We start from the raw sequence: 26,809 nt of genomic DNA on the forward strand, positions 1-26,809 counted from the left end.
GAACCTGCTGATCTCGTTTAAACAGGACGGTACTAACTTGAAACACGTGTACAACGATCACGTGAATACCGCATGTCGTACGAGGATTTCAGTGAATTATGTCGTACTTGTTGGCAACAAAAGTATGGATTTCTAGTGATAGATAAGGACAGCTCATTTACGAACGGGCGATACAGGAAAGGATTTAACGTGTTCGCGATACCGCAAAACGATTAGTCGCTGCCGACACTCTGTCGATGACATGGCTGAAAGCGATAATGTTCGCGAGCGTGAAAAAATTGCGAGGGAGATTGAGAAAACGAGCGAATCGATCCGCAAGAAACATCGCGCTTTGAAGACCGGCAAGATCGACGACGATATCGTGGTCAAGTCCCATTTTAGACCTATTATCGAGCCACTACAAAAAATCGTCGACAACTCTAGTTTAATCGCGGTGAAAAACGAGCCGGAGAGTAACGCTGACGCTATAATTAAAACGTTACCCATCAAGCGGTACAAGGAAGAAGAGGAGAAGGAGGAGCATACGACACCGAAAAAGAGACAACGATTGAAGGCGAATCGTTTATCGACACCGCATACATCGGATGAACCGCTCATAACCTCCACACCGTCCGCGACAACGAGAATCATACAACCCACGATACCCCAATCACTCGCAATCGAAAATGTTTTCGAAACCACGGGCAATCCGCTCGAATCACCATCTGTTCGAAACATGTTACAAACGTTGGAAGGTCAAAAAATGTTACGAGAGTACTTCGGGCCACTGCCACAAAAGTACATGAGCGCTTTCCTTAGTGGCAACGAAAAAAATCAGATCGATCACGTGTACGGTGTCTATTTCAACGAGAATGAAATGTGGCTCGGTAACAAACGATTCGACATCGACGCAGATGACTCTATAATCATAGACAAAGTGAGGTACATTGGTACACCTGGATTATACGAGTTGATCTTCAAGAGAATTCCCGATGATGACATATACACTGAGGACGATATGCAAAAATATAAGAGCATATTAATGGCGACGAGTGCGCATAAACGCCAATATGATGCGCAAGGTCAATTAAAGAGCAACAGGGGATACAAGTATAAACACATAATTGCACCGTTGATGTCGATCGAATCGAAAAAGAAAAAATGCGGTACGGGAGTATCCATGCCTCGCGTGATGACGCTAACCGACAATAAGATCGATTACGTGCACTGGGACGATCCCAACGAGCTAGTGAATCGTTTACGATTGCTCGACGCTTCGCGCCGAGCTGGCCATAACGCTCACGACAACGAGATCCTGTCGATTATAGAGGAACTTCGCGAAGTCGGCCTTATTATAAATTAAACGGTGTCTCAACGAAACTGATCAGTCGATCGACGTCACTCGCATCGAGAAAAAAAAATGCCCATCAACAAATTTGGATTATTCGAACAGAGAAATGAAGCAATTAGAACAAGCGATCATTGGGATAAATCGGTGACAAGTTACTTGCGTCAAAACGCTCTGTGTCGCGTCGCTACGTACTATGACGGGAGGTCGCGCAAGATTTGCCGTGTAGCGCAACCTGAGGCTGATACCGATGCAGTCAACAAACTGTACGTGGAACAATGCGTTAAAACGTTGAAGAAGGAGAAAGAATCAGACGAGAAGCTGACTGCGTTCGAGAAGGACGTGCGAGCTTTGCAGACTGCGATAAACGAGCTTCAGCGTGCGATTAACACTAATTCAGAAACAGCTACGAGCGGTTAAGGAGCGGCTATTGTACAATTATTGAACATCTACAAAGGCTTATCGAACTACAATGAGTGGCAGTGATCGAAGAGGAAACGGCTGTGAACGAGGCTACGAACAATTCAAGAACAGCTGCGAACGAGGTTATGAACACCTCAGGAACGGCTGCGAACAAGGCTATGAACACGTCAGGAACGGCTACATACGAGGCGGCATACAACTCTGGAACGGCTACGAACGGGTCAGAAACGATTGCCAACGAGGCTGCGAACGGGTCAGAAACGACTGTGAACGAGGCTACGGACTACTTAGAAGCGACTACCAACAGGGTCAATTACGGCAACAAACGGCTGCGAACAGCTATCGAACGGCAACGAACGGGGCAGGAACAGCTAACGAACGGCTATCGAACGGGTCAGAAACGGCTATCGAACGGGGCAGGAACGGCAACTAACGGGGTAGCAACGGTAACGAACGGCTATTGAACGGGTCAGAAACGGCTATCGAACGGGGCAGGAACGGTTATCGAACGGCTATCGAACAGTAACGAATGATAAAACGCACGGTGATACTCGGGGCACACATCGTTTGATCGACGAATCGAAACAACGATGGATCGGCGATCGGGAATAACCGAGGAAGCGAAGAAACAACATAGTTTAGAGAAACGGCAGTTGGTGAACGAATTGCACGCGCCGGCGAGAAAAAATTTTCCCCGAAGACACGTCATAGTGCGGGGATACGATGACCTGTGGCAAGCTGACATTGTCGAGATGCATCCGTACTCTCGTTTCAACAGAGGTTACCACTACATACTCACAGTCATCGATGCGTTGAGCAAGCACGAGTGGACCGCACCACTCAAGAGTAAAGGCGGAAGCGAGACAGCTGACGCTATCGCTGAAATAATTCGAAATAGCAAAAGATGTCCGAAAAACTTACAGACTGATATGGGGAAGGGATTTTATAACGCTGACGTGCAACGGCTCATGCGGAAACATGACATCAATCATTATTCTACATATTCAGTATTGAAGGCATCGATCGTTGAGCGATTCAATCGCACACTGAAAAACGACATGTGGAAGATGTTTACGCTGAACGGATCTTACAAGTGGATCAGCGCGTTGCCGCGACTTGTATCGGATTACAACGCGCGCAAGCATCGAACGATCGGTATGCGACCCGTCGACGTTACCCCTGCGATCGCTGAAAGACTCTTGGCTACTGTGTACAACCGTGTAAATATCGCGGGTCCGGCGAAATTCAAAGTAGATGACTCGGTACGCGTTAGCAAGTACAAGACAATTTTTGAGAAAGGTTACACGTCAAATTGGACAACCGAAGTGTTTAAAATTGTAAAAGTGCAGCATACTAATCCCGTAAGCTATCTACTTGAGGATTATCGCAAAAAACCTATCGCTGGAGCGTTCTACGAGCACGAGTTGCATCGCGCGAATTATCCGGACGTGTATCTCGTGGAGAAAGTACTGCGTAGGAGGGGTGACGAAGTTTACGTGAAATGGTTGTGATTTGACAATTCGCACAATTCTTGGATACATAAAAACAATGTGATTTAATTCATACAGTGTTTATTTTTAATTTTCTGGAAAAAATATATGTGTATAACATATATAATATTTGAAAAATGAAAATATACGTAAAAATCCTTATCAATATTCCTTGCGATAGTACATGTATTTTTTAATATAAGATGTATGAGATATGCATTACAAAAATATATGAAATATAAAAATACAAAAATCTTTATTAATATTTCTTTCGCACACACACACATTTTACAATGGTATCTTATAATGCCCCCACGGTAGCGTATCGGTGGTTTCGGGAGTAGGTATACTAGGCCGGTTCTAACCCAGGTCCTCTCAGGGGGGGTGAGGCGCGAGGGGATCTCAGCGGCGCGGGGGAATGACGTTACGCAGGATGGAGGGGGTTTTCGGTGGCGCGGGGGAATGACGTCACGCGGGACGGAGGGGATTTCGCAGGCGCGGGGGCTGCGGGGCGGGGCGGGGGACGCTTGTGTTGGATGTTTTATGACAAGTATAAACTATCATAAACAGATTGATAAACAGCGGTATTTGAAGAGGATTGGGTCTTCGGGCCTAACCCAAAATCATTTTCCCCTTTTTTTTTATTTTATTTTATCTTATTTTTTAATGAAGAATTGTAACGTATCAGCACTGATGTTCGGCTGCTTTGTACCCTTGCCGCGCGTGTGAGAGAGAGAGAACAATAATATCGCGTGCGAAAAGAATGCGTACGAGAGAGAACGATAGCGAGACTTATAATTAATGCGAGAGCACGCAAAGGATTGGAGCGCAAGGGAAAGGCGTGTAAATAATTGCAATTTTTTTTGTTATAATTAAAAATATATAGAATTTATTTAAATGTGTGTATGAGTATTACAAATTGTGTGTGTGTGTGTGTGTGTGTGTGTACTTAATATTAAAATTATATAAAATTTAAAAATTAATAAAATATAGGAGGAAAAAAAAGATGAATATAAAATAATGCGGACGGTGCGCCGGGCTGTAAGGGGGAGGCAGCTCCTGAAACAGGAAAAACGCTACATTAATTTTATCTTAATTAAAATAAAAAAAATAATAATTTATTTTGAGATACTTTTGATATATAATAAATTAAAAGATACTTACAATGTTATCCATGACTCATCTATTTTAATTTGTGCAAATAGGGCACATGTTGCAGGGCAATATTTGATTCAAACATTTTCTGCACTCTTTGCATGACATACTCGAATTTTCCAAATGAACATAAGCTATGGTTCTATGTTCTCGAACAGCACTAATTTCTTCAAACTGATGCGGATCTTCTAGAAAGCATTCGGTACAATATTTTGATCCATTTTCCATATAATAATAATAGGAAATGCAACATATCTTTGTTGCTTCGTTGTATGTCATTATTTCAGGTATGCTTAAATCTCGCTGTTTCTTTTGTAACCGTTCATCAAGAATATCGACACTATTGTCACTATCATAATCACTGTCCTTCGCCAAGGGTTCTATATCAGATACATCATCTTCCATCTCTCTCCTCTCTCTCTCCTCTCTCTCTATCTCCATCCTCTCCGCCACAGCTGGATCCATCCAATCATCGTAATCATCATCCGTATCGTCGTCGATGATAATTACGTTTTCTTCAGTCATTGCACAAGACCACCGAAACACAGAAGAGCAACGAAAGAAATGACACTCTAGTGCAGCAGACTCCTCTTCATTATATATATTTTTTAACATAAACAATATAAACGCGGGGGAATGACGTCACGCGGGACGGAGGGGATTTCGTAGGCATGGGGACTGCGGGGCGGGGTGGGGGACGCTTGGGGATGTGTTGAATGTTTTATGACGAGTATAAACAATCATAAACCGATGTCCAGATGGTAAACAGCGGTATTTGAAGAGGGTTGAATATTAGGGCCAGAATTATTTTACATATTTTTTCTAGGAAGAATTGCAACGTATCAGCGCCGATATTCGGCTGCTTTGTGCCCTTGCCGCGCGTGAGAGAGAACGAATTCTTTCTGAGATGTAAATAAATGATTATTATGATACACCACTTATTTATTTTACACAAAGATGAAAAGGTTTAGACGAAATACAGGGAGGATTGAAGCGCATCAAGTCACAGTACATGATTTGAACGCGCATCGACACGTCGCGTCGGTATAGTAAAAGTATAGTCAAAAAGTATAGTGTTCTGTCAGTGTTGTGTGATAATATATATATATATATATATATATATATATATAAAAATGGAAGACGAAGATCACGCGTTGTCATCTGACAGTGACTGCATTAGTGACTGCAGTGAGAACTCCACGGAATTCAGAGAGAAAATAGTGTCTGTTGCGGAAATTAATGCTTTAAACGCACGTAGTACAAAATTTTGTATCATATACAGTTATTATTCCACGGGTGGTGCTCTAGCTGTATGTCCTTCGTGTATGATTACATTGCAAGGCGTGGATAGCCAAATGATGTATGCTATTAGAAAACATAAAATTGAGACACTTAATGCGATGGATGGCCGATTTTGTTCAAGGTGTAGCGAGCCGTTGTATATAAGATTTCCATGCAATATGTGCCCAATTTGCACTCAGTGAAAAAAAAAGGAAAATATCGAACAGACTGAACGCGACCTGGTGGAGCGATCCAACCAAATTGCCACCTTGGGCGAATATTTTGCATGGCTACAACGATGCAACGAGTACATCGAGTCGCTGGAAGAGCAAAGTCGGATCAAACGACTACGATTATCGATCGGGAATCGACAATCATTGATTGCTCGGATCGCGCGACTCGAAGGTGCAAAGACTCGATTGCAGAGACAGTTTATGCCCAGTGGTGGTAATTACAGTGGCGACAATAACGCGGGTGCCGGATGTAGCGGGCATCAAAATGAACTTGTGTGGCGCGAGATTGATACCGCGTTCGATAACCGTATTCTGACCGGTGCTGTGATTAACGCAAACCATATCGAACCTCGTCAATTTCTCGATGACGCCAAAGACATTGTGATAGAACATGTGCAGGACGTTATAAGAAGACACAACAGTGTAAAAGTGAACACTATATTCAATGGTGAATTTGTGTCGGGTGATAAGCGCGCAAATAAAAGTACCAATACGAGAAACTGTGAACTCTTTCACACATCCGATTTACACGAGTGGTACGAGCGTCGCGTTATCGAACCCACTCTAGCATCGCTGGAAGAATTTCAGGAACGCGATAGTGGCTGGGCATTGTCGCGAATATTGAATTTGACTGTAAATATAAATAAGTATAATCCTATGCGCGCGGGATGTCATATAAAATTGCCGCGGGAGATTATGATGAAGAGAGCAGTGATTAACGTACAATCAAAAGACAATGCGTGTTTCGCGTGGGCAGTGGTCGCCGCTCTATATCCCGCAGAAAGAAAGGCGGAACGAGAATCATCGTACCCGTCGTACGCGACAGTGCTGAATTTCCGAGACATTGAGTTTCCAGTGACTGTCAATCAGATTAAAAAATTTGAACTTGTCAACGATATTTCGATCAACGTGTACAGCATCGAAGAGAAGAACAGCATTGTTCCGATACGTCTTTCGCAGCAGAAGCGGGACAAGCATGTCAACTTGTTGTACGTGGAAGACGGCAACAATGTCGGACATTTCGCATGGATCAAAAATTTATCCCGGCTCGTGAGCTCGTAACTGAGCAAAAAGGACCATAAGAAATATATCTGCGATCGGTATGTATAATTTAAATAATTATAAGTTATGTAGCAAATTGTATATAAATCTTTAATTTTTTTAAAAATTTTTATTTTCTTTTATAGATGCTTGCATTACTTTGATTCGGACGACAAGTTGCAGTCGCATAATGTGGAATCGACTGTGGAAAGATGAACGACTGCGCTATCCGATTACCGAGCGATAAGGACAAGTGGTTATCGTTCAACAATTACAACAAGAAAGAGCAGCTTCCATTCATCGTGTACGCCGACTTGGAATGCGTTCTGGCCAAGATGGAGGAAGAGAAGAATATGTGCCAGCACCATCAAGTATTTAGCATAGCATATTATATACATTGCTCATACAACGACTCATTATCCACATATCATTCGCGTCGCAGTACCGATTGTATAGCATGGTTCGTCGAGCAACTTAAAATGTTAGCATTTCGTGTAAAAAATATTTTAACTATTAATGTCCCTATGGTAGATTTAACATTCGAAGAGTGTGAAAAATTTAATAGCGCTACTCAATGTCATATATGCGAAAAACCGTTCGCGCAAGACGATACACGCGTACGCGATCATTGCCATTTGACTGGACGGTACAGAGGTCCCGCGCATTCAAATTGTAATTTAAATTATAAAGAGTCTTTCTGTATTCCGATAGTGTTTCATAATTTATCCGGTTATGATTCGCATTTCATTATCGAGGAAATAGCCACAGCGTTCGAAGGGAGAGTCGAGTTACTTCCAATAACGAAAGAGAAATATATATCGTTTACCAAAAACGTCGATCTTAAGGAAGAAAAACCAAAAAATCAAGTAAAATTACGCTTCATCGATTCATTCAAATTTCTTACGGTAAGTCTCGACAAATTAGCATCTTATCTAGATAAAGATAAACTGGATATTTTAAAATCAGAATTTCAAAATTTATCGAGTGAAAACTTCAAATTATTAACACGAAAAGGTGTGTTTCCATACGAATACATCGATTCCGTTGACAAGTTGCAAGATACATGTTTACCACCGCGCGAATCATTTTACAGTTCCTTAACCGGTGAAACTATATCCGAGAGCGATTACGCGCACGCCGAGAACATCTGGACGCGATTCTCCATTCGAACGCTAGGCGAATATAGCGATTTATATCTTAAAATCGATGTCTTGTTATTAGCCGATATTTTTGAAAACTTTCGCGAGAAATGTATCGAAAGTTACGGACTCGACCCTGCGTATTATTATACTCTTCCCGGATACACGTGGGACGCCATGTTGAAGCATACAAAGATTACGTTCGAATTGCTTACCGACATCGACATGGTCATGTTTATCGAACGCGGTATACGCGGTGGTCTGAGTCAGTGTTCCAACAGATACGCGCGCGCTAATAACAAGTACATGCAACAATCGTACGATCCATCGAAACCATCGTCGTATTTGATGTATTTCGATGTAAATAACTTATATGGATGGGCAATGTGTCAACCGTTGCCCTATGCCGATTTTCGATGGGTCGATGTCGAATTTTGACGTAGCATCGATCGCGTTAGATTCGCCTACGGGTTATATCCTCGAAGTCGATCTCGAGTACCCGCAACATCTTCACGATACGCACACTGACCTTCCGTTTTGCCCGACACGTGACAAGCCGCCCGGCAAGCGGCAAGACAAACTCCTCGCAACATTATACGATAAGAAGCGTTACGTGATACACTACCGTAATCTACAGCAATGTACGCGACACGGCCTTCGCGTTACAAAAATACATCGAATTTTACAGTTTTCACAATCTCCGTGGCTTCGCAGTTATATCGAATTAAATACACAGTTTAGAACACTCGCGAAAAATGATTTTGAAAAAAATTTATATAAACTGATGAATAACGCGGTATTTGGCAAGACGATGGAAAATGTGCGTAATCGTGTCGACGTAAAATTATTAACAAAGTGGGACGGACGATACGGCGCAGAAGCAATGATAGCGAAACCAAATTTCCATAGTCGAAGTATTTTTTCGGAGAATCTCGTTGCCATAGAGTTACGCAAACTAGAAGTAAGATTTTATAAACCAATCTATGTCGGCATGTGCATACTAGACATTTCTAAAACGTGCTTGTACGAATTTCACCACGAGTACATGTTTCCTCTGTATCGCGACAAATGCCGAGTAATGTACACCGACACAGATAGTCTAATATATCACATCGAATGCGTCGATGTATATGAAAACATGAAGCGCGATATCAACCGATTTGATACGAGCGATTATCCAATTGATAACGCGTACGGTATACCGCTCGTAAATAAAAAGGTACCGGGTCTAATGAAGGATGAAAATAACGGTGCCATAATGACCGAATTTGCCGGGCTCAGAGCAAAAATGTATGCGTTACGAGTCGATGGGAAAAAGGATACGAAGAAAGTTAAAGGTGTCAAGAGCAACGTTGTCGCGAGAACGATAACGTTTGACGATTACACACGGTGTTTGAAAGAAGAAATTGAAATGACGCGCCAGCAGTCGTGTATAAGATCGAAATTGCACCAAGTATACACAATCCGCGAGACAAAAATTGCTCTGAGTCCGTACGACGACAAGCGGTATATCGTACCCGAAACCACCGATACGCTACCGTGGGGGCATTATAAGATACCATTGTAAAATGTGTGTGAAAGAAATATTAATAAAGATTTTTGTATTTTTATATTTCATATATTTTTATGTAATGCATTTCTCATACATCTTATATTAAAAATACATGTACTATCGCAAGGAATATTGATAAGGATTTATATATATATTTTCATTTTTCAAATATTATATATGTTATACACATATATTTTTCCAGAAAATTAAAAATAAACATTGTATGAATTAAATCACATTGTCTTTATGTATCCAAGAATTGTGCGAATTGTCAAATCCCAACCATTTCACGTAAACCTCGTCACCCCTCCTACGCAGTATTTTCTCCACGAGATACACGTCCGGATAATTCGCGCGATGCAACTCGTGCTCGTAGAACGCTCCAGCGATAGGTTTTTTGCGATAATCCTCAAGTAGATAGCTTACGGGATTAGTATGCTGCACTTTTACAATTTTAAACACTTCGGTTGTCCAATTTGGCGTGTAACCTTTCTCAAAAATTGTCTTGTACTTGCTAACGCGTACCGAGTCACCTACTTTGAATTTTGCCGGACCCGCGATATTTACACGGTTATACACAGTAGCCAAGAGTCTTTCAGCGACCGCGGGGGTAACGTCGACGGGTCGCATACCGATCGTTCGATGCTTGCGCGCGTTGTAATCCGATACGAGTCGCGGCAACGCGCTGATCCACTTGTAAGATCCGTTCAGCGTAAACATCTTCCACATGTCGTTTTTCAGCGTGCGATTGAATCGCTCAACGATCGATGCCTTCAATACTGAATATGTAGAATAATGATTGATGTCATGTTTCCGCATGAGCCGTTGCACGTCAGCGTTATAAAATTCCTTCCCCATATCAGTCTGTAAGTTTTTCGGACATCTTTTGCTATTTCGAATTATCTCAGCGATAGCGTCAGCTGTCTCGCTTCCGCCTTTACTCTTGAGTGGTGCGGCCCACGCGTGCTTGCTCAACGCATCGATGACTGTGAGTATGTAGTGGTAACCTCTGTTGAAACGAGAGTACGGACGCATCTCGACAATGTCAGCTTGCCACAAGTCATCGTATCCCCGCACTATGACATGTCTTCGGGGAAAATTTTTTCTCGCCGGCGCGTGCAATTCGTTCACCAACTGCTGTTTCTCTAAACTATGTTGTTTCTTCGCTTCCTCGGTTATTCCCGATCGCCGATCCATCGTTGTTTCGATTCGTCGATCAAACGATGTGTGCCCCGAGTATCACCGTGCGTTTTATCATTCGTTACTGTTCGATAACCGTTCCTGCCCCGTTCGATAGCCGTTTCTGGCTCGTTCAATAGCCGTTCATTACCGTTCCTACCCCGTTAGTTGTCGTTCCTGCCCCGTTCGATAGCCGTTCCTGACCCGTTCGATAGCCGTTCGTTAGCCGTTTCTGACCCGTTCGATAGCCGTTTCTGACCCGTTCAATAGCCGTTCATTACCGTTCCTACCCCGTTAGTTGTCGTTCCTGCCCCGTTCGATAGCCGTTTCTGACCCGTTCGATAGCCGTTTCTGACCCGTTCAATAGCCGTTCGTTACCGTTCCTACCCCGTTAGTTGTCGTTCCTGCCCCGTTCGATAGCCGTTTCTGACCCGTTCGATAGCCGTTCGTTAGCCGTTTCTGACCCGTTCGATAGCCGTTTCTGACCCGTTCAATAGCCGTTCGTTACCGTTCTTACCCCGTTAGTTGTCGTTCCTGCCCCGTTCGATAGCCGTTTCTGACCCGTTCGATAGCCGTTCGTTAGCCGTTTCTGACCCGTTCGATAGTCGTTCCTTACACGTTTGATAGTCGTTTCTGAGCCGTTCACTGCCGTTCTTGACCCGTTTGTTGCCGTGATTGACCCTGTTGGTAGTCGCTTCTAAGTAGTCCGTAGCCTCGTTCACAGTCGTTTCTGACCCGTTCGCAGCCTCGTTGGCAATCGTTTCTGACTCGTTCGTAGCCGTTCCAGAGTTGTATGCCGCCTCGTATGTAGCCGTTCCTGACGTGTTCATAGCCTTGTTCGCAGCCGTTCCTGAGGTGTTCATAACCTCGTTCGCAACTGTTCTTGAATTGTTCGTAGCCTCGTTCACAGCCGTTTCCTCTTCGATCACTGCCACTCATTGTAGTTCGATAAGCCTTTGTAGATGTTCAATAATTGTACAATAGCCGCTGTTTAGCCGCTCGTAGCTGTTTCTGAATTAGTGTTAATCGCACGCTGAAGCTCGTTTATCGCAGTCTGCAAAGCTCGCACGTCCTTCTCGAACGCAGTCAGCTTCTCGTCTGATACTTTCTGCTGATTCTTCAACGTTTTAACGCATTGTTCCACGTACAGTTTGTTGACTGCATCGGTATCAGCCTCAGGTTGCGCTACACGGCGAATCTTGCGCGACCTCGCGTCATAGTACGTAGCGACGCGACACAGAGCGTTTTGACGCAAGTAACTTGTCACCGATTTATCCCAATGATCGCTTGTTCTAATTGCTTCATTTCTCTGTTCGAATAATCCAAATTTGTTGATGGGCATTTTTTTTCTCGATGCGAGTGACGTCGATCGACTGATCAGTTTCGTTGAGACACCGTTTAATTTATAATAAGGCCGACTTCGCGAAGTTCCTCTATAATCGACAGGATCTCGTTGTCGTGAGCGTTGTGGCCAGCTCGGAGCGAAGCATCGAGCAATCGTAGACGATCCACTAGCTCGTTGGGATCGTCCCAGTGCACGTAATCGATCTTATTGTCGGTTAGCGTCATCGCGCGAGGCATGGATACTCCCGTACCGCATTTTTTCTTTTTCGATTCGATCGACATCAACGGTGCAATTATGTGTTTATACTTGTATCCCCTGTTGCTCTTTAATTGACCTTGCGCATCATATTGGCGTTTATGCGCACTCGTCGCCATTAATATGCTCTTATATTTTTGCATATCCTCCTCAGTGTATATGTCATCATCGGGAATTCTCTTGAAGATCAACTCGTATAATCCAGGTGTACCAATGTACCTCACTTTGTCTATGATTATAGAGTCATATGCGTCGATGTCGAATCGTTTGTTACCGAGCCACATTTCATTCTCGTTGAAATAGACACCGTACACGTGATCGATCTGATTTTTTTCGTCGCCACTAAGGAAAGCGCTCATGTACTTTTGTGGCAGTGGCCCGAAGTACTCTCGTAACATTTTTTGACCTTCCAACGTTTGTAACATGTTTCGAACAGATGGTGATTCGAGCGGGTTGCCCGTGGTTTCGAAAACATTTTCGATTGCGAGTGATTCGGGTATCGTGGGTTGTACGATTCTCGTTGTCGCGGACGGTGTGGAGGTTATCAGCGGTTCATCCGATTTATGCGATGTCAATAAACGATTCGCCTTCAATCGTTGTCTTTTTTTCGGTGTCGTATGCTCATCCTCCTCCTCCTTCTCCTCTTCTTCCTTGTACCGCTTGATGGGTAACGTTTTAATTATAGCGTTACTCTCCGGCTCGTTTTTCACCGCGATTAAGCTAGAGTTGTCGACGATTTTTTGTAGTGGCTCGATAATAGGTCTAAAATGGGTCTTGACCGCGATATCGTCGTCGATCTTACCGGTCTTCAAAGCGCGATGTTTCTTGCGGATCGATTCGCTCGTTTTCTCAATCTCCCTCGCAATCTTTTCACGCTCGCGAATATTATCGCTTTCAGCCATGTCGACAGAGTGTCGGCAGCGACTAATCGTTTTGCGGTATCGCGAACACGTTAAATCCTTTTCTGTATCGCCCGTTCGTAAATGAGCTGTCCTTATCTATCACTAGAAATCCATACTTTTGTTGCCAACAAGTACGACATAATTCACTGAAATCCCCGTACGACATGTCGGTATTCACGTGATCGTTGTACACGTGTTTCAAGTTGGTACCGTCCTGTTTAAACAAGATCAGCAGGTTCGCGTTGTCGCGTATAAGATGTTTTGGTATTCTCGCGTACGTCGGACAGAGATAGAAGCAGTCGACGTTCGAGTGACGACCCATTGAGAAGTACTCTCTTATCGTATTTTGCTTGTCGCACGCCACGTCATCGAAGACGAAAATCGAGTTTGGACGTGCCTCGCTCGGTGGAATGACGTCACTGTTATTGGAGAACGTAAAATAGCCGATTTCGTCAATCGGCGTCAACAAATTCTCCAGATATCGATATTTCGGCTGTTGCAGCGACTTCGAGTACACGTACACGTTCTCGAAACGTACACCGTGCGGGCTTTCCAGTAGACTTATCAGAACGTTGGTTTTACCACAATTCGAGGGACCGCAAACTATCGCGCGTATAGTAGTCGGTAGCATCGTACCGTGCCTGCGCATCTCCGCGTTGTCCTCCATTGATCGTAATCTGTCGTCGCAATTCGTCACGCGTATCGTCAAAGGTTGTCGCACGAATCTCATTTTTTCAACACTACCGATTGGATCGAACGCCTGCCTATTTATAGGTGCGCGAAATCACGAGTCGCTCAGTAGAGAAAAAATGTTCGTTCTGCTATCAAGTCCTTCCGACATTCGCGATTTGAGCGTCGAACAACTACAATTTGTGTCAAAAGCTGTTCTGTTGCGAATGTGCGGTGATCACATCCACTACGTGTGGGACAAACTTCCGGAACACATAAAAGCGGATCCGGAGGTTCAGACGTATCGTCGCTGTTACGAACATTACAATCAGCCGTGGCAGGAAACGCACATCGACGGTCCGACGCCATTGATAAAGAATTGCAGCGAATGTCAACGAAAATAGGTAGAGGCCTATTAAATCACGCGATAAACGCACTTCCGATGGAATTCCATATTCCCGGCTATCAGTTTTGCGGGCCAGGCACACGGTTGGAGAAGCGATTAGTCAGAGGCGATCGAGGTATAAATCCATTGGACGCGGCGTGTCGCGAACACGATATAGCATACTCTCGGAGCAACGATCTCACCGAGAGACACACGGCGGATAAGATACTCGCTGAGAAAGCGCGGAATCGCATCGTTGCGAGAGATTCGACTCTCGGTGAGAGAGCCGCCGCCACAGCTGTCTGGACAGCGATGAAAGCCAAGACGAAGCTCGGTATGGGTCTGAAGACGAAGACGAAGAAAAAAACGGTGAAGAAACGGATACTTCCGGTAGCGAAATGCGGCGGTGTATTGCCGATTCTACCAATGTTGGGTGCGCTCGGATCCCTGATCGGTGGAGCGGCTGGTGTAGCGAAGGCGGTGAACGACGGAAAAGCCGCGCAACGTCAGTTGCAAGAGATGCTACGTCACAATCGCGCTATGGAAGGTCACGGATTATATCTCGCTCCTTACAAATACGGACGGGGAGCCTCAACGAGAAAAAAAAAATGTCAAAGAGACGCTAAAAATGCCGCAGGGCGCAACTACCAACATACAATTGCTACAACTGGCAAAACGTATGCGCATTCCATATTTTAGAGGTGTTTTTATGCGCAACTCGTTACCGATCGGTGGTATATATCAAAACGAGAGCGGCATTGTAAATTTGGATAGCGTCGAAGGATCAGGTACTCATTGGGTAGCGTATGCAAAGAGGGGGAATCGCGCTATATATTTCGACAGTTTCGGCAATCTTCGACCGCCGAATGAATTGGTGCGATATCTCGGACGAAACGTAACGAAGATACAGTACAATTACACATCTGTTCAAACTTACGATCAGAGCATCTGCGGACAATTGTGCTTGCAGTTTCTTCGAACGGTCGATGCATGCGAATTTAAAGACAGATATTGCGCTATTTAACTCAGTATTCGTTAAACAGTTTCATCGACATGTCTATGACGTTCACATTGACTGGGAAGAGTAGCGTTCTCACGGCAAACTTCTTTCCAACCATAGATTTGAGCGACGGCGAATACGAGCTCGGTCTAACGGATTTTGAGACTTATCACACGATACCGAATGTGAATTCCTCGAAGTATAAATTTTACTTTGGCAAAGACGACGAGGAAATTACGATTCCCGAGGGATCGTATGAGTTGCAAAATATACATGAATTTTTGAAACAAGCAATTTCACGGAAACATCGCGATAAGAAACACATTGACTATGAAGATGATGAATATCCGATAGTGCTCCGCGCTAATTACAATACAATGAGGAGCGAGATCAAATGTGCCTACAGAATAAACTTTACCAAACCCGACAACATTGGATCGCTGCTAGGATTTTCGAATCGTATTCTCGAGCCGCGAAAATGGTACGAATCAAACATGCCGATTAACATTCTCAACGTGAATATTATCCGTATAGAGTGTAACGTGACCGCGGGTGCGTACAACAACGGCATACTCGTTCATACGATACATGAATTTTCACCGAGGGTACCACCGGGATATAAGATATCGGAAACGCCTGCACAGATCATTTATCTGCCGATCATCGCGCGGAGCATTACGGATTTAACGTTACGCGTTGTCGACCAGAACGGACGATTGCTCGATTTTCGAGGAGAAGAGATCACCGTAAGATTGCACGTACGTATGCGACGTATGAGATGCTCGTATTGAACGGATCGAAAGACGTGAGAGATAACGCAATCTTTACGAGACCAGCAACACCACCGACAACAACAACAACAACGTCGACGTTCGCTAATATCAAATCATCCAAGAAAAAGAAACTCAGCGCATCGAACGTTGCGTTTTTACAATCTTTGGGATTTGCGGTGCGAAACAGCTGAACGATGACCGACATTCTCAACATCGGTGATGAACCGATCTTTGACAATCGTATCATCAAGATCGAGACTCACACGTACAACCCGTTCGCCAATACAACGTTCGGACACAGTGATGAAATAAGAATACCCATACAACAACAGGATCTGTATACATTGCCGTATGAGAGTTTCCTATACATCGAGGGACAACTAACGAAAACCAAACCAGCTGAAGGAAGTGATGTGGAACTGGCAAATAATTGCGCCGCATTCATGTTCGATGAGATTCGATACGAACTCGATGGCGTTGAGATTGATCGCAATAGAAACGTAGGAATAACTACTACGCTCAAAAACTATGTAACGGTATCATCCGATAGAAACGTGATTATGAAAAACGCTGGCTGGGATCCGTGGACCTATGAGAATGGACATTTCAATTTTTGCGTACCGCTCCACATGTTATTGGGATTTTGCGAGGATTATAAACGAGTGGTGATTAACGCTCGTCACGAATTGATCTTAATACGATCGCGCAACAATAATAATTGTCTGTTTGGAGATTCGACACTGGAACCTGTGATCAACATATTCAAGATACAATGGCGAATGCCACACGTGCTGTTGAGCGAGATCGAAAAACTGTCGATGCTGCGTGCTCTGGAAAGCGGACGATATCTCAGCATGGGTTTTCGCTCGTGGGATCTATACGAGTTTCCGCTATTGCAGCTTACAACCAAGCATTCGTGGGCCATTAAGACCGCGACTCAACTAGAGAAACCACGATACGTTGTCTTCGCTCTGCAGACAAACCGGAAAAATATCATGTCTGAGGATACGAGTCGATTCGACCACTGCAAATTAATCAACGTGAAACTCTATCTGAATTCGGAATGTTATCCGTACGACGATATGAATCTGGATTTCGAAAAAGGCAGATGTGCCATTCTCTACGACACGTACGCGCGCTTCTGCAAGATCTATTACGGATACGAGTATCTCGAGCCGAGTCTCTCCATCTTACAGTTTCAACGTCATGGTCCGTTCGTGATTATCAATTGTTCTCGACAAAACGAATCGGTCAAGAGCGCAACCGTGGATGTGAGATTGGAATTCGAATGTAAGGAGAACGTGCCGGCGAATACCACTGCGTACTGTCTCATCATACACGATCGTGTGATCCAGTACAATCCGTTGACCAACGTTGTACGCAAAATCACCTAAGCGATAACATCGACACAAGAGTGAGAGGGGAGGAGAAGCAGGATATAAATCAAAGTGCTGCGAGATGATTTTAGAGTTTCCCATTCCTCTCGACTGATGCATCGGGGAGAGAGAGAGAGAGATCTCGTCATGTCCGTACCAACGTTTGTGGATCTGCAAGGATTTATTGTCGGGAGAAATTTTGTCGTGAAGGAAGCTGCGGTTCTGAGAAAGGGATATGTTCTCTCGCATTACTTTTTCGCAAGTCCCGTACCGTGGAGCGTGCTTACAAAATCTGAGCGATGTCAAGTCTCATGGGTGATTAGAAATCATCATGGATTACAATGGGAAGACGGAAACGTTCCGTATGGCTTGGCTCAGCGTGTAATTACAACAGCTGTCGTTGGTACGATACACGAAGAAGAAGAAGAATCGTCTGTCGTGTACGTTAAAGGACTTGAAAAGCGAAAATGGCTGACCGATATACTAGACGATGCGGGAAACGGCTATATTATTGAAACCTTGGATGCAGACTATGAAGATATTGATTCTCTAAATAAATTAGATATTACCAATAGTATGCGATGTGGAAAACATGTTAAGAATTGCGCATTACAAAATGTATTCAAAATATTTAACTGGTGGTCGCAACGCCAGAAAGAATTACAAGAAAATAAAATATGTAAACATTAATATGTTTTATCTCTTATTTCCCCTTCCTAGACCTTTCCTTGCGTTTCTAAGTATTTTTTGTCTGAGCGTTGTCTCCCCTTCTCCTAAAATTCAAAGCGTTAGAAGCATTGATCCCCCCACCACATTATACTTTTGGAAGATGAGCATCATGTATACTCGGTTATTTCTTATACGATCAGTGTCGCGTTAACACCGCTCTCGTGGTTCACTTTTCATAACTCCCAGAGAAATGTATTACGTCGAAAGAAACGGAAACAGCGGCAGCGGCATCGGAAGACGCGTGAATAATTACGTACCGAGTCGTGATAAAACTCCATCGTTTGAGAACAAATGTGACGAGTAAGTTTCATTTAACTTCTTTCTATTTTTTATATATTTTTTTTTTACAAATGTATTATTACTATTATTTTAATTTTAATTTTTCTGTAGCATTTCGTTGGAACGTCGTGCGGTTCGTATACTATGTAGACGATACGCATTGACAGCTACGGAATTCAAATTCCTCGAAATTGGTATCAACGTGGGTCCACCGAGTTACGTGGAGATTGCCATAGGAGATCATCGAGGAAAGGAACTGATATTATCTCTCGAAACGTGGAAGGGACTCTACGAGCAACGTCGCAATATTCAAAAATTACTTTGGAACAACTCTAAAGATGACTACAATTTCATAAGCGTTGGACCGCTAACAGTGAGAGTTCGTACGATTAACGACGTCAAACTCATAAGTCTCGAATCTTCAAACGTATGCTTGATGATGGTCGAATCGACATTACATCGTATGTTCGATCTCGATCAATGCATAGATGTAACTTTTGATCGATTGGGTAAAATTATCGAAACAGTTGATGTCAAATTTACGCAATTCTCCAATATCGCGTCTACTGTAATAAATCCAAAAGAAATATCTAATGTAATACGCGCGAGTGACGCTTTCAACAAGCATCAGCTCGTCGATTGTGAGCTGGCAGCTTTAGTTTTTAGTTCATAGTACGTAAGAAAAAAAAAATATATATATATATATACATAAAACATAAATAAAGTTTTAAGTCTAAATCATGACGTAATTTCTTCGCACGCATTTCCATCCACCCAATCCTCTTCAAAGGAATACCGCTTATATTGTTTAATTCGAAAAAAAATCTAGAATTATTTATATTGTGGGAGAGGGGGTGTATCACAACAGCACAAAACTATTTTGTTTGCGAAAACATGTCCCGACGCGTTAGTCAGCCTTAAGACCCAATCCTCTTCAAAGGAATACCGCTTATATTGTTTAATTCGAAAAAAAATCTAGAATTACTTATATTGTGGGAGAGGGGGTGTACCGCAAGAGCACAAAGCTATTTTGTTTGCGAAAACATGTTCCGACGCGTTAGTTCAGCCCTAATATCCGATCCTCTTCAAATACCGTTGTTTATCAATCGGTTTATGATTGTTTATACTTGTCATAAAACATCCAACACAAGCGTCCTCGCCCCGCCCCGCAGCCCCCGCGCCTACGAAATCCCCTCTGTCCCGCGTGACGTCATTCCCCCGCGCCACCGAAAACCCCCTCCATCCTGCGTAACGTCATTCCCCCGCGCCGCTGAGATCCCCTCGCGCCTCACCCCCCTGAGAGGACCTGGGTTAGAACCGGCCTTGTATACCTACTTTCGGGTACGATATACCGCTTGTCATCGTACGGACTCAGAGCAATTTTTGTCTCGCGGATTGTGTATACTTGGTGCAATTTCGATCGTATACACGACTGCTGGCGCGTCATTTCAATTTCTTCTTTCAAACACCGTGTGTAATCGTCAAACGTTATCGTTCTCGCGACAACGTTGCTCTTGACGCCTTTAACTTTCTTCGTATCCTTTTTCCCATCGACTCGTAATGCGTACATTTTTGCTCTGAGCCCGGCAAATTCGGTCATTATGGCACCGTTATTTTCATCCTTCATTAGACCCGGTACCTTTTTATTTACGAGCGGCATACCGTACGCATTGTTCGCAGCATAATCGCTAGTGTCGAATCTGCTGACGTCGCGCTTCATATTTTTGTACATGTCTTCGCACTCAATGTGATATATGAGACTATCGGTATCGGTGTACATGACCTTACATTTGTCGCGATATAGGGGAGACATATACTCATGATGAAACTCGTACAAACATGTCTTGGATATGTCGAGTATACACATACCCACGTAGATTGGTTTGTAGAATTTCACCTCGAGTTTGCGCAATTCCACAGCTATTAAATTTTCCGAAAAGACGCTTCTGCTGTGGAAATTTGGTTTAGCGATCATTGCCTCTGCACCGTACCGCCCGTCCCAGTGCGTTAGTAATTTTACATCAACGCGATTGCGCACATTTTCCATCGTTTTGCCAAACACCGCATTGTTCATTAATTTGTATAAATTTTTTTCAAAATCGTTTTTAGCCAATGTTCTAAAATGTGTATTGAGTTCTATGTAATTTCGAAGCCAGGGAGATTGAGAAAACTGTAAAATTCTATGTATTTTTGTAACACGAAGACCGTGACGCGTACATTGCTGCAGGTTGCGGTAGTGTATCACGTAACGCTTTTTATCGTATAGCGTTGCAAGCAGTTTGAATTCCCGCTTGCCAGGTGGTTTGTCGCGTGTCGGGCAAAACGGTAGGTCAGTGTGCGCATCGTGAAGATGTTGCGGATACTCGAGATCGACTTCGAGGATATAGCCTGTAGGCGAATCTAGCGCGATGGATGATACGTCAAAATTCGACACGTCGTCGACCCATCGAAAATCGGCGTAAGGCAACGGTTGACACATTGCTCATCCGTACAAATTATTTACATCAAAGTACATCAAGTATGATGATGGTTTCGATGGATCGTACGACTCCATGTATTTGTTATTAGCGCGAGCGTATCTACCCGAACATTGACTCAGACCGCCACGTATACCGCGTTCGATAAACATGACCATGTCGATGTCGGTAAGCAATTCAAACGTAATCTTAGTATGCTTCAACATGGCGTCCCACGTGTATCCGGGTAGAGTATAGTAATACGCAGGGTCGAGTCCGTAACTTTCGATACATTTGTCGCGAAAGTTTTCAAAAATATCGGCTAATAACAAGACATCGATTTTAAGATATAAATCGCTATATTCGCCTAGCGTTCGAATGGAGAATCGCGTCCAGATGTTCTCGGCGTGCGCGTAATCGCTCTCGGATATAGTTTCACCGGTTAAGGAACTGTAAAATGATTCGCGCGGTGGTAAACATGTATCTTGCAACTTGTCAACGGAATCGATGTATTCATATGGAAACACAGCTTTCCGTGTTAATAATTTGAAGTTTTCACTCGATAAATTTTGAAATTCTGATTTTAAAATATCCAGTTTATCTTTATCTAGATAAGATGCTAATTTGTCGAGACTTGCCGTAAGAAATTTGAATGAATCGATGAAGCGTAATTTTACTTGATTTTTTGGTTTTTCTTCCTTAAGATCGACATTTTTGGTAAACGATATATATTTCTCTTTCGTTATTGGAAGTAACTCGACTCTCCCTTCGAATGCTGTGGCTATTTCCTCGATAATGAAATGCAAATCATAACCGGATAAATTATGAAACACTATCGCAATACAGAAAGACTCTTTATAATTTAAATTACAATTTGAATGCGCGGGACCTCTGTACCGTCCAGTCAAATGACAATGATCGCGTACGCGTGTATCGTCTTGCGCGAACGGTTTTTCGCATATATGACATTGAGTAGCGCTATTAAATTTTTCACACTCTTCAAATGTTAAATCTACCATAGGGACATTAGTAGTTAAAATATTTTTTACACGAAATGCTAACATTTTAAGTTGTTCGACGAACCATGCTATACAATCGGTACTGCGACGCGAATGATATGCTATGCTAAATACTTGATGGTGCTGGCACATATTCTTCTCTTCCTCCATCTTGGCCAGAACGCATTCCAAGTCGGCGTACACGATGAATGGAAGCTGCTCTTTCCTGTTATAATTGTTGAACGATAACCACTTGTCCTTATCGCTCGGTAACCGGATAGCGCAGTCGTTTATTTTTCCGCAGTCTACCGTATGTGACTGCAACTTGTCGTCCGAACCAAAGTAATGCAAGCATCTATAAAAGAAAATAAAAATTTTTTAAAAATTAAAGATTTATATACAATTTGCTACATAACTTATAATTATTTAAATTATACATACCGATCGCAGATATATCTTTGACCGTTGTGTTTGCTCAATTGCGAGCTCACGAGCCGGGATAAATTTTTGATCCATGCGAAATGTCCGACATTGTTGCCGTCTTCCACGTATAGCAGATTCACATGCTTGTCCCGCTTCTGCTGCGAAAGACGTATCGGAACAATGCCGTTCTTCTCTTCGATGCTGTAGACGTTGATCGAAATATCGTTGACAAGTTCAAATTTTTTTAGTTGGTTCAACATCATCGGAAACTCAATATTTTGTACATTTAACACCGTCGTATAGTGGGGATATGAAGATTCCCGATTCGTGTCTCTTTCAGCGGGATATAGAGCGGCCACCACTGCCCACGCAAAACACGCATTGTCTTTTGATTGTACGTTAATCACCGCTCTCTTCATCACAATCTCCCGCGGCAATTTTATATGACATCCCGCGCGCATAGGATTATACTTATTTATATTTACAGTCAAATTCTGTATTCGCGACAATGCCCACCCGCTATCGCGTTCCTGAAATTCTTCCAGCGATGCTAGAGTGGGTTTGATAACGCGACGCTCGTACCACTCGTGTAAATCGGATGTGCGAAAGAGTTCACAGTTTCTCGTATTGGTACTTTTATTTGCGCGCTTATCACCCGACACAAATTCACCATTGAATATAGTGTTCACTTTTACACTGTTGTGTCTTCTTATAACGTCCTGCACATGTTCTATCACAATGTCTTTGGCGTCCTCGAGAAATTGGCGAGGTTCGATGTGATTATAGTTTATCACCGCACCAGTCAGAATACGGTTATCGAACGCGGTATCAATCTCACGCCACACAAGTTCATTTTGATGCGCGCTACATTCGGCACCCGCGTTATTGTCGCCACTGTAATTACCACCACTGGGCATAAACTGTCTCTGCAATCGAGTCTTTGCACCTTCGAGTCGCGCGATCCGAGCAATCAGCGATTGTTGATTCCCGATCGATAATCGTAGTCGTTTGATTCGACTTTGCTCTTCCAGCGACTCGATGTACTCGTTGCATCGTTGTAGCCACGCAAAATATTCACCCAAGGTGGCAATTTGGCGGGACCGCTCCACCAGGTCGCATTCAGTCTGCTCGACGTTATCCATTTCTTCACAGAGTGCAAATTGGGCACATATTGCACGGAAATCTTATGTACAACGGCTCGCTACACGTTGAACAGAATCGGCCATCCATCGCATCAAGTGTCTCAATTTTATGCTTTCGAACAGCATACATCATTTGGCTATCCACGCCTTGCAATGCAATCATACACAAAGGACATACAGCTAAAGCACCACCCGTGGAATAATAACTGTATATGATACAAAATTTTGTACTACGTGCGTTTAAAGCATTAATTTCCGCAACAGACACTATTTTCTCTCTGAATTCCGTGGAGTTCTCACTGCAGTCACTAATGCAGTCACTGTCAGATGACAACGCGTGATCTTCGTCTTCCATTTATATATATATATTATCACACAACACTGACAGAACACTACTTTCTGACAGAACACTATACTTTTTGACTATACTTTTACTATACCGACGTGTCGATGCGCGTTCAAATCACGTACTGTGACTTGATGCGCTTCAATCCTCCCTGTATTTCGTCTAAACCTGTTTTTATCTTTGTGTAAAATAAATAAGTATGGTGTATCATAATAATCATTTATTTACATCTCAGAAAGAATTCGTTCTCTCTCACACGCGCGGCAAGGGCACAAAGCAGCCGAATATCGGCGCTGATACGTTGCAATTCTTCCTAGAAAAAAAAATATGGAAAATAATTCTGGGTCGACTCTAATATCCAATCCTCTTCAAATACCGCTGTTTACCAGCCGGACATCGGTTTATGATTGTTTATACTTGCGATAAAACATCCAACACGTCCCCAAGCGTCCCCCACCCCGCGCCTCTGTACTATGATTTGATATTTTTCAATCCTCCTCCTCCTTATATATTTCGTCTAATCCTTTCTCATCTTTTGAATGTTAGAAGCGAAGGTACAAAGCATGTACATCAAAAGAAAAAAAAAAGGAAGGGGATTCTAAGATCCAATCCTCTTCAAAGGAATACTGGTGTTTATATTGTTTATGTTAAAAATATATATATAATGAAGAGGAGTCTGCTGCACTAGAGTGTCATTTCTTTCGTTGCTCTTCTGTGTTTCGGTGGTCTTGTGCAATGGCTGAAGAAAACGTAATTATCATCGACGATGATACGGATGATGATGATTATTGGATGGATCCAGTTGTGGCGGAGAGGATGGAGATAGAGAGAGAGGAGAGAGAGAGAGGAGAGAGATGGAAGATGATGGATCGGATATAGAACCCTTGGCGAAGGACAGTGATTATGATAGTGACAATAGTGTCGATATTCTTGATGAACGGTTACAAAAGAAACAGCGAGATTTAAGCATACCTGAAATAATGACATACAATGAAGCAACAAAGATATGTTGCATTTCCTATTACTATATGGAAAATAAATCAAAATATTGTACCGAATGCTTTCTAGAAGATCCGCATCAGTTTGAAGAAATTAGTTCTGTTCGAGAACATAGAACCATAGCTTATGTTCATTTGGAAAATATGTCATGCAAAGAGTGCAGAAAATGTTTGAATCAAATATTGCCCTGCAACATGTGCCCTATTTGCATAAATTAAAATAGATGAGTCATGGATAACATTGTAAGTATCTTTTAATTTATTACATATCAAAAGTATTTTAAAATAAATTATTAAATAATTTAAACTAATGAAATGCATATGTTTTCTTCTGTTTTCAGAAACGGCTTCCCCAACATAGCCCGACGGTCTATTTTATATATTATTATTTTTCTTTTATATTGTATACTTTATTTTATTAAACTCACACATACATACATTTAAATAAATTATATATTTTTAATTGTAACAAAAAAAATTGCAATTATTTACACGCCTTTCCCTTGCGCTCCAATCCTTTGCATGCTCTCGCATTAATTATAAGTCTCGCTATCGTTCTCTCTCGTACGCGTTCTCTCTCTCACACGTGCGGCAAGGGTACATAGCAGTCGAACATTGGTATCATAAACAGAAAACATAAAAAGAAGGTTCCAAGATCTATTTCTCTTCATAGGAATACTGTTCATATTGTTTATACCGAGCGTAGAAAAAGACCATGAAAGGATCACTAATGGTTAATATATACAGTGGGTGTAAAATATATTCGTACACTAGTGTAACCCTTCCAGTTTTGAGACCTTTATAATTCCTACAGCGGAGAGTAACATTCGATTTCAATCTCAGTTGTGTATCGTCCGAGAGGAGAGCGTCAGCGAGTTTAACCGTGTGTGCGATTATTTCTTACGCTGCAAATAAAATGGATTCTATTTTTAATTTTTCATTTTGGAAGAGGAGTTTTGTAGAGCTCTTATTTTCTGTGATACTAAAAGTGGTATTTGTCTGGAAGGTAGGTAGTGTTTTTGTGAAAAAATTGTGCGTATGTGTATGTGTATTTTTAATATATTATTTTATAGTACCCCGATGATGTCAAAATTCCCGGGTTCATCAACATACAGCATTGACGCAATGTGCAGGCGGAGCGCTGGAACGCGCGACACGATCTCGCGAAGGAATGGGGCGACACCCCGGAGAGTCGCCTGGATAATGATGTAAATGGATCATGGAAATATCTCGACATTTTTAATCTGCGGCTGCTCTTCGGGATGAAGTCCCTATCTGACGAAATCTGCGAACTATTTGTTATAAGATATGAAGAGAACAGAATAATCGAAGAGGAGAGAATACGGCAATGGCAAAGAAGAATGGAAGAGAGAAGAAGAAGATGGTTACAGGAATACTGGCACGGCTCTGCAGTTCCAGGAGGCTAAGGTACATATTCCTTTTTAAAATTTTTGTTATTAATTATTAAGATAAAATTAGTTTTTTATTTTTAATTAAGATAAAATTAATGTAGCGTTTTTCCTGTTTCAGGAGCTGCCTCCCCTTACAGCCCGGCGCACCGTCCGCATTATTTTATATTCATTTTTTTTCTTTTTTCTTTTCTTTTATTTTTTTATTTCTATCTTTTATTAATTTCTTAAATTTTACATAATTTTACTATTAAGTACACACACACACAATTTGTAATACTCATACACATTTTTAAATAAATTTATATTTCAAAAAAGTTGCAATTATTTACACGCCTTTCCCTTGCGCTCCAATCCTTTGCGTGCTCTCGCATTAATTATAATTCTCGCTATCGTTCTCTCTCGTACGCGTTCTTTTCGCACGCGATATTATCGTTCTCTCTCACACGCGCGGCAAGGGTACAAAGCAACCGAACATCGGTGCTGATACGTTGCAATTCTTCC

General features: G+C 42.6%; 2 protein-coding genes across 2 annotated transcripts; both read left to right on the forward strand.

Moving 5' to 3' along the window:
• The first annotated feature begins 5,180 nt into the window (after positions 1-5,180).
• On the forward strand, positions 5,181-7,380 carry LOC145970408 (uncharacterized). The gene has a single exon (XM_083097205.1). It carries the CDS (start codon positions 6,111-6,113, stop codon positions 6,969-6,971), a length of 861 nt encoding a protein of 286 aa, XP_082953331.1. The 5' UTR covers positions 5,181-6,110; the 3' UTR covers positions 6,972-7,380.
• Positions 7,381-7,469: 89 nt separating this feature from the next.
• On the forward strand, positions 7,470-10,925 carry LOC145970389 (uncharacterized). Its single transcript, XM_083097150.1, has one exon. It carries the CDS (start codon positions 8,463-8,465, stop codon positions 9,654-9,656), a length of 1,194 nt encoding a protein of 397 aa, XP_082953276.1. The 5' UTR covers positions 7,470-8,462; the 3' UTR covers positions 9,657-10,925.
• Positions 10,926-26,809: the final 15,884 nt, after the last annotated feature.

This window comes from Camponotus vicinus, unplaced genomic scaffold (genome assembly GCF_025532165.1).
Source record: "Camponotus vicinus isolate PSW18456_S1 unplaced genomic scaffold, iyCamVici1.0 SCAF_4, whole genome shotgun sequence".
Classification (NCBI taxonomy): Eukaryota; Metazoa; Arthropoda; class Insecta; order Hymenoptera; family Formicidae; genus Camponotus; species Camponotus vicinus.

What these genes read in the sequence shown, in the direction of transcription:
- LOC145970389 (XM_083097150.1), top strand. Translation starts at nt 8,463, where the DNA reads ATGGATGGGCAATGTGTCAACCGTTGCCCTATGCCGATTTTCGATGGG.
- LOC145970408 (XM_083097205.1), top strand. Translation starts at nt 6,111, where the DNA reads ATGCCCAGTGGTGGTAATTACAGTGGCGACAATAACGCGGGTGCCGGA.